We start from the raw sequence: 17,058 nt of genomic DNA on the forward strand, positions 1-17,058 counted from the left end.
CCATGGGATTTTCCAGGCAAGAATACTAGAATGGTTGCCACTTCGTACTCCAGGGGATCTTCCTGACCCAGAGGTTGAACCTGAGTCTGTCTCTTGTGTCTCCTGCATTAGCAGGCAGATTCTTTAGTCACTCTGATCACCTGGGAAGCCCTGTTTATTTGTAAAAATGTACCAAAAGCCATCCTGATTTTAGGCTATGATATGGAATATTCCCCTATAAACAGATACGCAGTTCTAATATGATGTTTTTATTTGGGGGTATTGTGAGTGGGAGGACTGAGGTTAGTCAAACGAAGGATTTTTCTGTCTATCTTTTTTTCTGTCCAGGAGAGCATGCTGACAATGAAAGCATTGCTTTGAATTTTTCTGATTGAAGTTTCACTCAACAGCACTCAAACTGTGGAAGCAGGAAAGTAGTTACAAATAGATCATTGGTGAAACATCAATGGCTTCAGCTCATCATGTGTCAATAACACCTTACTTTCTGCAGCATAATATTGAATAAATACAGTGAAATGGCTGACGTGAGCATATTCTTTAGATTTTTGCTGTGGGATAGGAATGAAACAGAAAGGAGGTTTAAATTTGAGGAGAGAAGGAAAAGATAGTAAAATATCCTCTGATGTTTTCAGGATCGGCACTATTTCCAAGGATGGGAAACCAGAGAGGAGACACCAGAGTTCTAAGAGATAATCTTTTTAAAACCATAACTCAAGCTCAAATAAACACAAACTCTTTGAAATATTTATCTTTCTGAAAATATGGTATTTAGCATGTTCTTATGAAAACATTTGTTGTCTTACCAAGTCCTTATGAATTTCCAGATGGAGTCATAAAAAGCCTGTGTTGCCCAGAGGTTTGGCTATTTTTCACAGTACACATACAGTGTACTCATATCAGACCCATGTCCGTACAGCTTCATATTCCTTATGGAAGGTTGGATCACTGGAAAGTCTTCCTGTCTTCCATAGGATGACACCAGAGAGCTGTGAGCAGATTAATGGGTCAGGAATCTAAAAAACAAAAATCTGGACAAATATTTGACAGTTTTCTGTACTTTTATAGAGGTGCTAAGATCAGAATATTTGAAATCAAAGCTATGTTGGGAAGTGCAGGACATATTGTCACCATGGATGTGAGGTTTCGACTCTTTCCACAGATTTACATCTCCTCTCTCTGTATTCTGCCATCTCCCCAAAATAGGGGAGCCATCAATCTATTCCACAACAGTTTGCTGAGAATCTACTTGTTATTTGGCACTGTTCACTTCAGTTCAGTCGCTCAGTCGTGTCTGGCTCTTTGTGACCCCATGGACCGCAGCACGCCAGGCCTCCCTGTCCATCACCAACTCCTGGAACCCACCCAAATTCATGTCCATTGAGTCAGTGATGCCATCCAACCATCTCATCCTCTGTTGTCCCCTTCTCCTCCTGCCCTCAGTCTTCCCCAGCATCAGGGTCTTTTCAAATGAGTCAGTTCTTCACATCAGGTGGCCAAAGTATTGGAGTTTCAGCTTCAGCATCAGTCCTTCCAATGAACACCCAGGATTGATCTCTTTTAGGATGGACTGGTTAGATCTCCTTGCAGTCCAAGGGACTCTCAAGAGTCTTCTCCAACACCACAGTTCAAAAGCATCAATTCTTTGGCGCTCAGCTTTCTTTATAGTCAAACTCTCACATCCATACATGACCACTGGAAAAACCATAGCCTTAATTAGATGGACCTTTGTTGGCAAAGTAATGTCTCTGCTTTTTAATATGCTGTCTAGGTTGGTCATAGCTTTTCTTCCAAGGAGCAGGTGTCTTTTAATTTCATGGCTGCAGTCACCATCTGCAGTGATTTTGGAGCCCCCCAAAATAAAGTCAGCCACTGTTTCCACTGTTTCCCCATCTATTTGCCATGATGTGATGGGACCAGATGCCATGATCTTAGTTTTCTGAATGTTGAGCTTTAAACAAACTTTTTCACTCTCCTCTTTCACTTTCATCATGAGGCTCTTTAGTTCTGCTTCACTTTCTGCCATAAGGGTGGTATCATCTGCATATCTGAGGTTATTGATATTTCTCCTGGCAGTCTTGATTCCAGCTTGTGCTTCCCTCCAGCCCAGCATTTCGCATGATGTTTTCTGATAAGTTAAATAAGCAGGGTGACAATATACAGCCTTGACGTACTGCTTTTCCTATTTGGAACCAGTCTGTTGTTCCATGTCCAGTTCTAACTGTTGCTTCCTGACCTGCATACAGGTTTCTCAAGAGGCAGGTCAGGTGGTCTGGTATTCCCATCTCTTTCAGAATTTTCCACAGTTTATTGTGATCCACACAGTCAAAGGCTTTGACATAGTCAGTAAAGCAGAAATAGATGTTTTTCTGGAACTCTCTTGCTTTTTTGATAATCCAGCTGTGGAAGTGACAAAATCCATTAAAACAATACCTTTATCCAGAGAGCTTGAGGATCGATTCAACAACAATCAGTATTATTTTTAGAGTAATGTCTTCAAACGTTCATGCCTGAATGAGAGTGGTCCTACAAAGCCATTAGTGCTGGGGAAGAGAAGTCTACGTACTTATTTCCTATTTTTCCACCATCCTCCAAGAGTCCTTTTCCTTGTTTTTATGTTTATTAATACAGTTCATACTTTAATTTTTCATCTCTCCATTAAGTATTTCAAGAACAGGTCAGAGTGACACCATAGTCCTTTATGTTGGTACGTGGACCAAGCTTGAATGGTAACTGTAACACTCATTGAAAGCAGGAGTAATATTTCAGGCTTTGAGATGAGAGCATTGAGTGCAACCTGGAAGAAGAGCTCATGTCTTGTTAGATGCCTTTAAGCAAGAGCGAAGAGGGGAAGTACGATACTATGGCTGCTTTAGTAGTCTAAACCAGAATTTCGTTATCTTTTCCTTTGTACTTCAGAGACTTGATTTTTTTTTTAAAGAACCATATTCGAAATGAGAGCTGCTTTGAGCCCTGGAGACAGTTCCATGCTACTAGTGATATGTACTGTCTTTGTTGTGTTCATTGATAATTTATATTTCTTGCCACTAGATGGTGCTCTTTCACTTTGAAATATATTTCCATTTTAAAATGAGGGTTTTTTTTTTGCTTTTTGTTTATTGTTCTGTTGATGCAGAGATGGTGGAAAATCAAATTCCTTCTTAAATTGAATCTGAGGTTTCCTGTCCCTATACAGATGCATAGGAATTTTAATGTGATTATGCAACCTTTAATGTAATAGGTTTTCAGATTGTCATAGCACTCAATACATGCTGTTAATTTGTTTTGTAAGAAAATACACTTTTTCCCCTATGGAAGCATTTTTATGTTCCATATACTTGGCTGATACATAAGAGGCTACAGTTGCATGTCTTATGTGGCTTGATCTGCTGTGTCCTATGCTCGATTAAGGAATCACTTGGGAAAACAACAAAATGCTGACTGCTGGGTCCTAGAGACCTGGAACCTATGTTTTAGAAAGTGATTCTGATGAGCAGAATTGTTTGAGACACACCAGGCTCCAATCTCCACTGTAGCAGTAAGCACTTTTAGGGGACACTAATGACAGAGTGTCTGCCTACCAAACTACCAAAGTTCAAGATAGTTGAGACCAAAGTTTTGAATGTAGACAGCTCTGTGTAAATATTGCCTCTAGGAGTCTTAATGGGTATAATACGAATAGTTAAAGAGAATGGAAATGACAATCAACTCCAGTATTATTGCCTAAAGAATCCCAAGGACAGAGGAGCCTGGCAGGCTACAGTCCATGGGGTCGCAGAGAGTCAGACATGATTTAGCAAAAAACACTTTCACTTTGTTTACGTAAGTGTGTTGAAGTTGACGAGAGTCTTACACAGACAAGATGGTCTCTATTAGGATTGAAGCATGAATGGACGCAAGCAGGAGCAAGCAGACAGAACACTGTGTGTGGAAGCTCTCCCAGCTTGCAGGGATTGGACAGCCGTTTTGCCCTACTTTTTTTTTTAGCCCCTCTCCTTAAATACCTGATACTTCAGTTCAGTTCCTCAGTTGTGTCCGACTCTTTGCGACAGCATGGACTGCAGCATGGCAGGTCTCCCTGTCCATCACCAACACCTGGAATTTATTCAAACTCATGTCTGTTGAGTTGGTGATGCCATCCAAAAATCTCATCCTCTTTCGTCCCCTTCTCCTCCTGCCTTCAATCTTTCCCAGCATCAGGCTCTTTTCAAATGAGTCAGCTCTTCACATCAGGTGGCCAAAGTATTGGAGCTTCAGCTTCAATATCAGTCCTGCCAAAGAACATTCAGGACTAATTTCCTTTAGGATGGACTGGTTGGATCTCCTTGCAGACCAAAGGACTCTCAAGAGTCTTCTCCAACACCACAGTTCAAAAGCATCAATTCTTCGGCACTTAGCTTTCTTTATAGTCCAACTCTCACATCCATACATGACCACTGGAAAAACTGTAGCCTTGACTAGACAGACCTTTGTTTTGCAAAATAATGCCTCTGCTTTTTAATATGCTGTCTAGGTTGGTCATAACTTTCCTTCTGAGAAGTAAGCGTCTTTTAATTTCATGGCTGCAGTCACCATCCGCAGTGATTTTGAAGTCCCCCCAAAATAAAATCTGCCACTGTTTCTACTGTTCTCTGTCTATTTGCCATGAAGTGATGGGACCAGATGCCATGATCTTAGTTTTCTGAGTGTTGAACTTTAAACAAACTTTTTCACTCTCCTCTTTCACTTTCATCATGAGGCTCTTTAGTTCTGCTTCACTTTCTGCCATAAGGGTGGTGTCATCTGCATTTCTGAGGTTATTGATATTTCTCCTGGCAATCTTGATTCCAGCTTGTGCTTCCCTCCAGCCCAGCATTTCGCATGATGTTTTCTGATAAGTTAAATAAGCAGGGTGACAATATACAGCCTTGACGTACTGCTTTTCCTATTTGGAACCAGTCTGTTGTTCCATGTCCAGTTCTAACTGTTGCTTCCTGACCTGCATACAGATTTCTCAGGAGGCAGGTCAGGTGGTCTGGTATTCCCATCTCTTTCAGAATTTTCCACAGTTTATTGTGATCCACACAGTCAAAGGCTTTGACATCAATAAAGCAGAAATAGATGTTTTTCTGGAACTCTCTTGCTTTTTTGATGATCCAGCGGATGTTGGCAATTTGTTCTCTGGTTCCTCTGCCTTTTCTAAAACCAGCTTGAACATTTGGAAGTTCACGGTTCGTGTATTGTTGAAACCTGGCTTGGAGGATTTTGAGTATTACTTGCCTAGCATGTGAGATGAGTGCAATTGTGCGGTAGTTTGCATTCTTTGGCATTGCCTTTCTATGGGATTGGAATGAAAACTGACCTTTCCCAGTCCTGTGGCCACTGCTGAGTTTTCCAAATTTGCTGGCATATTGAGTATAGCACTTTCACAGCATCAGCTTATAAGATTTGAAATAGCTCTAATGGAATTCCATCACCTCTACTAGCTTTGTTCATAGTGATGCTTCCTAAGGCGCACTTGACTTCACATTCCAGGATGTCTGGCTCTAGGTGAGATATCACACTATCGTGATTATCTGGGTCGTGAAGATCTTTTTTATACAGTTCTTCTGTGTTTTCTTGCCACATCTTCTTAATATCTTCTGCTCCTGTTAGGTCCATACCATTTCAGTCCTTTGTCTGTGTCCATCTTTGCATGAAATGTTTATTCCCTTGGTATCTCTAATTTTCTTGAAGAGATCTCTAGTCTTTCCCATTCTGTTGCTTTCCTCTATTTCTTTGCATTGATCACTGAGGAAGGCTTTCTTAGGTCTCCTTGCTATTCTTTGGAACTCTGCATTCAGATGGGTATATCTTTCCTTTTCTCCTTTGCTTTTGGCTTCTCTTCTTTTCACAGCTATTTGTAAGGCCTCCTCAGACAGCCATTTTGCCTTTTTGCATTTATTTTTCTTGGGGATGGTCTTCATCACTGCCTCCTGTACAGTGTCATGAACCTCCATCCATTGTTCTTCAGGCACTCTGTCTATCAGATCTAGTCCCTTAAATCTATTTCTCCCACTATATAATTGTTAGGGATTTGATTTAGGTCATACCTGAATAGTCTAGTGGTTTTTCCTACTTTGTTCAATTTAAGTCTGAATTTGGCAATAAGGAGTTCATTATCTGAGCCACAGTCAGCTCCTGGTCTTGTTTTTGCTGACTGTATAGAGCTTCTCCATCTTTGGTTGCAAAGAATATGATCAGTCTGATTTCGGTGTTGACCATCTGGTGATGTCCATGTGTAGAGTCTTCTCTTGTGTTGTTGGAAGAGGGTGTTTGCTATGACCAGTGTATTGTCTTGCAGAACTCCATTAGCCTTTGCCCTACTTCATTCTGTACTCCAAGGCCAAATTTGCCTGTTACTCCAGGTGTTTCTTGACTTCCTACTTTTGCATTCCAGTCCCGTCTAATGAAAATGACATCTTTTTGGGGTATTAATTCTAGAAGGTCTTGTAGGTCTTCATAGAACAGTTCAACTTCAACTTCTTCAGCATTACTGGTCAGGGCATAGACTTGGATTACTATGATATTGAACGGTTTGCCTTAGAGAGGAACAGAAGTCATTCTGTTGTTTTTGAGACTGCATCTATGTACTGCATATCGGACTGTTTTTTTTTGACTATGAGGGCTACTCCATTTCTTCTAAGGGATTCTTGCCCACAGTAGTAGATTTGATGGTCATCTGAATTAAATTCACTCATTCCAGTCCATTTTAGTTCGCTGATTCCTAAAATGTCGATGTTCACTCTTGCCATCTCCTTTTTGATCACTTCCAATTTGCCTTGATTCATGGACCTAACAGTCCAGGTTCCTATGCAATATTACTCTTTGCAGCATTGGATCTTGCTTCAATCACCAGTCACATCCACAAATGGGTGTTGTTTTTGGTTTGGATCCATCTCTTCATTCTTTCTGGAAATATTTCTCCACTGGTCTCCAGTAGCATATTGGGCACCTACCAGCTTGGGGAGTTCATCTTTCAGTGTCCTGTGTTTTTGCATTATCCTACTGTTCATGGAGTTCTCAAGGCAGGAATACTGAAGTGGTTCGCCATTTCCTTCTCTAGCGGACCACATTTTGTCAGAACCTGATACTTACAGATTTTAGAAAGTTTTAACCAACATTGAGGTCTTTAATCTTCACAACATCCCTTTGACAGGGCATCTGTCAGAGGGGGGGATTAGAGAACAGGCTGAGGAGAGGTGCTGAGCCCAGGGCAGCCAGTAGGAGGCACAGTCTGGGGAGAGAGAGGGGCTGGAGTGTGGGCACTGATTCAGATTGAAGCCAGCTGCTGGGAGGTCTCCCTGGGAGGCCAGATTCATTCCTAGGCTCTGAAGCTCCCTGTGTACTCTTGCTGATTAGGATTGCTTCATCCTGGTCTGAGGGTGGGGAACTTTAGAAAATGGTTTCCTCCTCCTTTCTGTCCTTCCGTTTCTCTATCTCCTTCTCTTTCAGTCACACCTTATGAATCTGAAACTCAGTGAAACTATGAGCCATGCCGTGTAGGGTCACCAAAGATAGACGGGTAATGGTGGAGAGTTAAAACGTGGTCCACTGGAGAAGGGAATGACAAACCACATCAGTATTCTTGCCTTGAGAACCCATGAACAGTAGAAAAAGGCAAAAATATAGGACACTGAAAGATGAACACCCCAGGTCGGTTGGTGCCCAATATGCTACTGGAGATCAGTGGAGAAAGGTAACTCTAGAAAGAATAAAGAGATGGAGCCAAAGTGAAAACACCACCTGGTTGTGGATGTAACTGGTGATGGCAGTAAAGTCCGATGCTGTAAAGAGCAATATTGCATAGGAACCTGGAATGTTAGGTCCATGAATCAAGGTAAATTAGAAGTGGTCAAACAGGAGATGTAAAGAGTGAATATTGATATTTCAGGAATCAGCGAACTAAAATGGACTAGAATGGGTGAATTTAATTCAGATGACCATTAAATCTGCTACTGTGGGCAAGAATCCCTTAGAAGAGATGGAGTAGCCCTCATAGTCAACAAAAGAGTCCGAAATGCAGTACTTGGGCGCAATCTCAAAAATGACAGAGTGAACTTTGTTTCCAAGGCAAGCCATTCAATATCACAATAATCCAAGTCTATGCCGTGACCGGTAATGCTGAAGAAGCTGAAGGTGAATGGTTCTGTGAAGACCTACAAGGCCTTCTAGAGCTAACAAACAAAAAAGATGTCCATATCATCATATTGGACTGGAATGCAAGAGTAAAAAGTAAAGAGATACCTGGAGCAACAGGCAAATTTGGCCTTGGAGTACAGAAGGAAGCAGGGCAAAGGCTAACAGAGTTTTGACAAGAGAACACACTGGCCATAGAAAACATCCTCTTCCAACAACACAAAAGAAGACTGTACACATGGACATCACCAGATGGTCAACACCGAAATCAGATTGATTATATTCTTTGCAACCAAAGATGGAGAAGCTCTTTCCTGTCAGCAGAAACAAGACCAGGAGCTGACTGTGGCTCAGATCATGAACTCCTTATTGCCAAATTCAGACTTAAATTGGACAAAGTAGGAAAAACCACTAGCCCATTCAAGTATGACCTAAATCAAATCCCTTATGATTATACAGTGGAAGAACAAATAGATTCAAGGAATTAGATCTGATAGACAGAGTGCCTAAAGAACTATGGATGGAGGTTTGTGACATTGTACAGGAGGCAATGATGAAGACCATCCCCAAGAAAAATAAATGCAAAAAGGCAAAATGGCTGTCTTAGGAGGCCTTACAAATAACTGAGTAAAGAAGAGAAGTGAAAGGTAAAGGAGAAAAGGAAAGATTATACGCATCTGAATGCAGAGTTCCAAAGAATAGCAAGGAGAGCTAAGAAAGCCTTCCTCAGTGATCAGTGCAAAGAAATAGAGGAAAGCAACAGAATGGGAAAGACTAGAGATCTCTTCAAGAAAATTAGAGATACCAAGGGAACAAACATTTCATGCAAAGATGGGCACAGTAAAGGACTGAAATGGTATGGACCTAACAGGAGCAGAAGATATTAAGAAGATGTGGCAAGAAAACACAGAAGAACTGTATAAAAAAGATCTTCACGACCCAGATAATCATGAGGGTGTGATCACTCACACTCACCTAGAGCCAGACATCCTGGAATGTGAAGTCAAGTGCGCCTTAGGAAGCATCACTACAAAGAAAGCTAGTAGAGGTGATGGAATTCCAGTTGAGCTATTTCAAATCCTGAAAGATGATGCTATGAAAGTACTGCATTCAATATGTCAGCAAATTTGGAAAACTCAGCAGTGGCCACAGGACTGGGAAAGGTCAGTTTTCATTCCAATCCCATGGAAAGGCAATGCCAAAGAATGTTCAAACTACCAAACAATTGCACTCGTCTCCCATGCTAGCAAAGTAATGCTGCAAATTTTCCAGGTCGGGCTTCAGCAGTATGTGAACCATGAACTTCCATATGTTCAAGGTGGAATTAGAAACGCCAGAGGAACCAGAGATCAAATTGCCAACATCTGTTGGATCATAGAAAAGCAAGAGAATTCCATAAAAACATCTACTTTTGCTTTATTGATTATGCCAAAGCTTTGACTGTGTAGATCACAACAAACTGTGGAAAATTCCCATCCTAAAGAGATGGGAATACCAGACCACCTGACCTGCCTCTGGAGAAATCTGTATGCAGGTCAAGAAGCAGCAATTAGAACTGGACATGGAACAACATACTGGTTCCAAATCAGGAAAAGAGTACGTCAAGACTGTATACTGTCACCCTGCTTATTTAACTTATATGCAGAGTACATAATGAGAAATGCTGGGCTGGATGAAACACAAGCTGGAATCAAGATTGCCGGAAGAATATCAGTGACCTCAGATATGCAGATGACACCACCCTTATGGCAGAAAGTGAAGAGGAACTAAAGAGCCTGAAGAAAGTGAAAGAGGAGAGTGAAAAATCTGACTTAAAACTCACATTCAGAAAACTAAGATCATGTCATCCGGTCCTATCACTTCATGGTAAATAGATGGGGAAACAATGGAAACAGTGACAGACTTTAGTTTCTTGGACTTGAAAATCACTGCAGATGCTGACTGCAACCATGAAGTTAAATCATGCTTGCTCTTCGTAAGGAAAGCTATGACAAACCTAGACAGCATGTTAAAAAGGAGAAATAGTACTTTGCCGACAAAGGTCCATCTAGTCAAAGCTATGGTTTTTCCATTAGTCATGTATGGATATGAGAGTTGGACTATAATGAAAGCTGAGTGCTGAAGAATTGATGCTTTTGAACTGTGGTGTTGGAGAAGACTCTTGAGAGTCCCTTGGACTGCAAGGAGATCCAACCAGTCCATCCTAAAGGAAATCAGTCCTGGGTGTTCATTGGAAGGATTGATGCTGAAGCTGAAACTCCAATAATTTGGCCACCTGATATGAAGAACTGACTCATTCGAAAAGATCCTGATGCTGGGAAAGATTGAAGGCAGAAGGAGAAGTGGTCGAAAGAGTGACATGATTGGATGGTGTCACCAATTTGATGGACCTGAGTTTGAACAAGCTTCAGGAATTGGTGATAGACAGGGAAGCCTGGTGTAATGCAGTCCATGGGGTCACAGAGTTGGATATGCCTGAGTGTCTGAACTGAACTGGACTGATGAATCATGGCCTTGATGACTGTGAGGTGGAGATGGGAGGGTTAAATCACAATATGAGGAAATACATGTAGTTTGGTAAAATCTACAGTGAGTCATTTTGCTTATCCTAGTTTATCCTGGTTTGGAAGAACGCATTTCATGGCAGATAGGTGGGGAAAAAATGGAAACAATGGCAGACTTTATTTTCTTGGGCACCAAAATCACTGTGGCTGGTTACTGCAGCCATGATATTCAAAGACACTTGCTCCTTTGAGGAAAAGCTATGACAACCTACACAGCATATTAAAGAGTCATCAGTCTGGCAACAAAGGGCCATCTAATCAAAACTATGACATTTCCAGTAGTCATTACAGATGTGAGATTTGTGTCATAAAGAAGGTGGAGTGCAACTTTTTAATATGCTTTTTAATATGCTGTGTAGGTTTGTCATAGCTTTTCCTCCAACGACCAAGTGTCTTTGAATATCATGGCTGCAGTCACCATCCGCAGTGATTTTAGAGACCAGGATAATAAGGTCTGTCACTGTTTTCATTTTTTATCCACCTATTTGCCATAAAGTGGTGGGATCAGATACCATGATATTAATTTTCTGAACGTTGAGAAAAGCCAGCCTTTTCACTTTTTTCTTTCACTTTCAAGAGGCTCTTTACATCTAATATACTAGATTGTTTATTTATTTGACTGATTTTTACCTCCCTGCACAAGTCTATAAGGTCCATGTGGACAGATGGCTTTCTTTTTTTGACCGTGGCGTATAGGATATTAGTTCCACCACCAGGCATCGAACCAGCACCCCCTACACTGAAAATGTGAGACTGTTGGAGAAGCGTAGTAGAGGTTCAGAAAATCTTTACTGAATGAATGAGTGGTTTCCTGCAGACATAGTGTATACTTAGTCACTTACTTAGTACTAATTCTTAACAAATATGAAATATCCCTGAATGAAGATTGTTTTTTTCCTGTCAGCTTTGGCCAATAAGAATATCTCCTAAATGGTCACATTATTTAAAGTATGGATCCAGAGTTGGAAGACACTGGATTGTAATAAACATCCCCTGAATGGTTTTCTGGGCCAAGTTGCTAAACTGCTCTGTGCCTCAGTTTCCTTTGCAGACAACCTCACGAAATTGTGGTGTACAACACTTATTACTGTCTGTTTCATTTTAACTATTGTACTGTGAAGTGGTACTTCATTGTGGGATTATTTTTAGAGATGTCACCACTGAAATTTAAAATAGGCAGTATATTCACTATATAAAGAAATTGCTTTACAATACTGGTAGTTAAAAAAGAAAAAAGCAAACCATGGTGTAGATTGAATGATTCAGTGCATTTCAAGCCTTTAGAACAGGGCCTGGAATGTACCAAGAGATGAAGTAATAAATTGAACATATAGACTCCTCACTTGTTTAAAAAATAATTATATGATATACTTATTTTGTAATTAAACTTAAAGTTAAATAAGTTAGCCAGTGTTCAGAAGGAAAAAAAGCATAGATAAATGCACAGTTTGAGTATTTTACATATTTCTGTTTCTATTACAGTGACAACACATCTAGCATGAATCAAATATTGAATGTATCATGGAATCGATTTTTCTTATATTGTAACATAAGTTTTAAAACAGAGCTTAGGGGTTTCATATGAGCTCTTTTTCCTTGATTTCTTACAGATCCCCATATTAAGGTTTCTGGAAAGAAAGAAGATGTTAAGGAAGCCAAGGAAATGATCATGTCTGTCTTAGACACAAAAGTAAGTGAATGTTAAAGACACTCAGATGTCAGAACCTTGTCTCTGCAAAGGGCTACTTCATGCTGTTATGAAAGAAACATTTGGAGAAGAAAAACCAGGAGAAAGTAATGGCGGGTTTTAAAATAAGCACGTGATTCTACAATGGATGTAAATGTTTCAGATTTGCATAGGTTCTCTCAGGTTGGGTAATTGAATAATACTTTCTCTCTCTCTCTCTCTCTCTCTCTCTATATATATATATATATATATATATATATATACATATATATATATATGCTTAAATACATAATATGTATATGTGTATATGTGTTTATGTATAAGTGCATATGTGTTTATATGCCATCTTCAGAAATAGACACTCATCTTGATTAATATAGAGCAAGTAATAAAGATTGCAAGAATTTACAAAATTCGCTATTATAACATCAGTGGGAAACCAAAATTGTGTTTTGTATAGCACTGTGTGTGTGATGGCATGAAATCTGACAATGTGTCTGGTATGTTCTCTCTCTCTACAAGTGTACCTGTAGAGAAAGATAATAGAGAAATGAAAATATTTAAAAATATATACTTGTTTCTGTGAATTTATTTTAATAAACGCTTCTAAATCACTTACTCTATGCCAGGCACTTAGGTACATCATTTACAAATATTAATTTGTTCAATCCTCCTAACAAACTCAGGAAAGAGATATTAGGGAATTTACACAGGATATAATAGCTGATGAGTGGGGAGGTGGGGTTCAAATCCAGTCTGTCTGGTCCTTAACCAGTATTTTTGCCATCTAGTATTTCATTGAAATTATATCTAATCTCTTCCTCCGTATTTTTTTGTTCGTTTTTGTTGCTGTTGTATTTTTTAAGAAAATAATTATCCATCCTATAATTATTAAAAATTTTGCAATATCCAAAAAAGGTTATCTTTTTTCATTTTTTTATTAGTTGGAGGCTAATTACTTTACAGTATTGTAGTGGTTTTTGCCATACATTGACATGAATCAGCCATGAATTTACATGTGTTCCCCATCCTGAACCCCCCTCCCACCTCCCTCCACATACCATCCCTCTGGGTCATCCCAGTGCACCAGGCCCGAGCACTTGTCTCATGGATCCAACCTGGACTGGCGATCTGTTTCACACTTGATAATATACATGTTTCGATGCTATTCTCTCAGATCATCCCACCCTCGCCTTCTCCCATAGAGTCCAAAAGTCTGTTCTATACATCTGTGTCTCTTTTTCTGTCTTGCATGTTGGGTTATGGCTACCATCTTTCTAAATTCCATATATATGTTAGTATACTGTATTGGTGTTTATCTTTCTTCACTCTGTATAAAGGGCTCCAGTTTCATCCATCTCATTAGAATTGACTCAAATGTATTCTTTTTAATGGCCGAGTAATATTCCACTCTGTATATGTACCACAGCTTTCTTATCCATTCGTCTGCTGATGGGCATCTAGGTTGCTTCCATGTCCTGGCTATTATAAACAGTGCTGCGATGAACATTGGGGTACATGTGTCTCTTTCAGATCTGGTTTCCTCAGTGTGTATGCCCAGCAGTGGGATTGCTGTATGTGTATGTGTATGTGTGTATGCCCAGGAGTGGGATGGCAGTTCTATTTCCAGTTTTTTAAGGGATCTCCACACTGTTCTCCATAGTGGCTGTACTAGTTTGCGTTCCCACCAACAGTTTAAGAGGGTTCCCTTTTCTCCACACCCTCTCCAGCATTTATTGCTTGTAGACTTTTGGATAGCAGCCACTCTGACTGGCGTGTAATGTTACCTCATTGTGGTTTTGATTTGCATTTCTCTGATAATGAGTGATGTTGAGCATCTTTTCATGTGTTTGTTAGCCATCTGTATGTCTTCTTTGGAGAAATATCTGTTTAGATCTTTGGCCCATTTTTTTGATTGAGTCATTTATTTTTCTGGAATTGAGCTGCAGGTGTTGCTTGTATATTTTTGCTATTAATCCTTTGGTGCTTCTTTTGCTATTATTTTCTCCTATTCTGAGGGCTGTCTTTTCACCTCGATTATAGTTTTCTTTGTTGTGCAAAAGCTTTTAAGTTTAATTAGGTCCCAGTTTTTTATTTTTGCTTTTATTTCCAATATTCTGGGAGGTGGATCACAAAGGATCTTGCTATGATTTATGTCGGAGAGTGTTTTGCCTATGTTCTCCTCTAGGAGCTTTATAGTTTCTGGTCTTACATTTAGACCTTTAATACATTTTGAATTTATTTTTGTTTATGGTGTTAGAAAGTGTTCTAGTTTCTTTCTTTTACAAGTGGTTGACCAGTTTTCCCATCTCCACTTGTTAAAGAGGTTGTCTTTTTTTCCATTGTATATCCTTGCCTCCTTTGTTGAAGATGAGGTGTCCATAGGTATGTGAATTTATCTCTGGGCTTTCTTTTTTGTTCCATTGATCTATGTTTCTGTCTTTGTGCCAGTACCATACTGTCTTGATGACTGTGGCTTTGTAGTAGAGCTTGAAGTCAGCCAGGTTGATTCCTCCAGTTCCATTCTTCTTTCTCAAGATTGCTTTGGCTATTCGAGGTTTTTTGTATTTCCATACAAATTGTGAAATTATTTGTTCTAGTTCTGTGAAAAATACTGTTGGTAGCTTGATAGGGATTGCGTTGAATCTATAGATTGCTTTGGGTAGTATACTCATTTTGACAATATTGATTCTTCCAATCCATGAACACGGTATGTTTCTCCATCTGTTTGTGTCCTCTTTGATTTAGTTTTCTATATATAGGTCTTTTGTTCCTTTAGGGAGATATACACCTAAGTATTTTATTCTTTTTGTTGCAATGGTGAATGGTATTGTTTCCTTAATTTCTCTTTCTGTTTTCTCATTATTAGTGTATAGGAATGCAAGGGATTTCTGTGTGTTAATTTTATATCCTGCAACTTTACAATATTCATTGATTAGCTCTAGTAATTTTCTGGTAGAGTCTTTAGGGTTTTCTAAGTAGAGGATCATGTCTTCTGCAAACAGTGAGTTTCACTTCTTCTTTTCCTATCTGGATTCCTTTTATTTCTTTTTCTGCTCAAATTGCTGTGGCCAACACTTCCAACACTATGTTGAATAGTAGTGGTGAGAGTGGGCACCCTTGTCTTGTTCCTGTCTTTAGGGGAAATGGTTTCAATTTTTTACCATTGACGATAATGTTTGCTATGGGTTTGTCATATATAGACTTTACTATGTTGAGGTATGTTCCTTCTATTCCTGCTTTCTGGAGAGTTTTAACCATAAATGGATGTTGAATTTTGTCAAAGGCTTTTTCTGCATCTATTGAGATAATCATATGGTTTTTATCTTTCAATTTGTTAATGTGGTGTATTACACTGATTGATTTGCAGATATTAAAGAATCCTTGCATTCCTGGGATAAAGCCCCCTTGGTCATGATGTATGATCTTTTTAATATGTTGTTGGATTCTGTTTGCTAGAATCTTGTTAAGGATTTTTGCATCTGTGTTCATCAGTGATATTGGCCTGTAGTTTTCTTTTTTTGTGGCATCTTTGCCTGGTTTTGGTATTACGGTGATGGTGGCCTCATAGAGTGAGTTTGGAAGTTTACCTTCTTCTGCAATTTTCTGGAAGAGTTTGAGTAAGATAGGTGTTAGCTCTTCTCTAAATTTTTGGTAGAATTCAGCTGTGAAGCGTTCTGGTCCTGGGCTTTTGTTTGCTGGAAATTTCTGATTACAATTTTGATTTCTGTGCTTGTAATGGGTCTGTTAAGATCTATTTCTTCCTGTTCAGTTTTGGAAAGTTATACTTTTCTAAGAATTTATCCATTTCTTCCAAGTTGTCCATTTTATTGGCATATAGCTGGTGGTAGTAGTCTCTTATGATCCTTTGTATTTCAGTGTTGTCTGTTGTGATCTCTCCATTTTCATTTCTAATTTTGTTGATTTGGTTCTTCTCCCTTTGTTTCTTGATGAGTCTGGCTAACAGTTTGTCAATTTTATTTATCTTTTCAAAACATCAGCTTTTAGCTTTGTTGATTTTTGCTATGGTCTCTTTTGTTTCTTTTGCATATATTTCTGCCCCAATTTTTAAGATTTCTTTCCTTCTACTAACCCTGGGGTTCTTCATTTCTTTCTTCTCTAGTTGCTTTAGGTGTAGAGTTAGGTTATTTATTTGACTTTTTTTCTTGTTTCTTGAGGTATGCCTGTATAGATATGAGCCTTCCCCTTAGCACTGCTTTTCCAGTATCCCATAGGTTTTGGGTTGTTGTGTTTTCATTTTCATTTGTTTCTATGCATATTTTTAGTTCTTTTTTGATTTCTTTTATGATGTGTTGGTTATTCAGAAGTGTGTAAATCACACGCTTCCATATGTTTGAATTTTTTTTTCATATGTTTGAATTTTTAATAGCTTTTTTTTTTCCTGTAATTGAGATCTAATCTTACTGCATTGTGGTCAGAAAAGATGACTGGAATGATTTCATTTTTTCTGAATTTACCAAGGCTAGATTTATGGCCAAGGATGTGATCTATTCTGGAGAAGGTTCCGTGTGCACTTGAGAAAAAGGTGAAATTGATTGTTTTGGGGTGAAATGTCCTATAGATATCAATTAGGTCTAGCTGTTCCATTGTTTCATTTAAAGTTTGTGTTTCCTTGTTCCTTTTCTGTTTAGT

The 17,058-nt window shown here is 39.1% G+C and overlaps 1 protein-coding gene across 3 annotated transcripts in view; it reads left to right on the top strand.

Annotated features, from left to right (window-relative positions):
- Positions 1 to 17,058, top strand: part of BICC1 (BicC family RNA binding protein 1) — a 359,182-nt gene that overhangs the window by 279,208 nt on the left and 62,916 nt on the right. For all 3 annotated transcript variants that reach the window (XM_070470682.1, XM_070470681.1, XM_070470680.1), the window contains exon 4: positions 12,329 to 12,408. In XM_070470682.1, the coding sequence (XP_070326783.1) occupies positions 12,329 to 12,408 (80 nt within the window). The remainder of the gene's footprint in view (positions 1 to 12,328; positions 12,409 to 17,058) is intronic.

Source organism: Odocoileus virginianus, chromosome 7 (assembly GCF_023699985.2).
Source record: "Odocoileus virginianus isolate 20LAN1187 ecotype Illinois chromosome 7, Ovbor_1.2, whole genome shotgun sequence".
Lineage (NCBI taxonomy): Eukaryota > Metazoa > Chordata > Mammalia > Artiodactyla > Cervidae > Odocoileus > Odocoileus virginianus.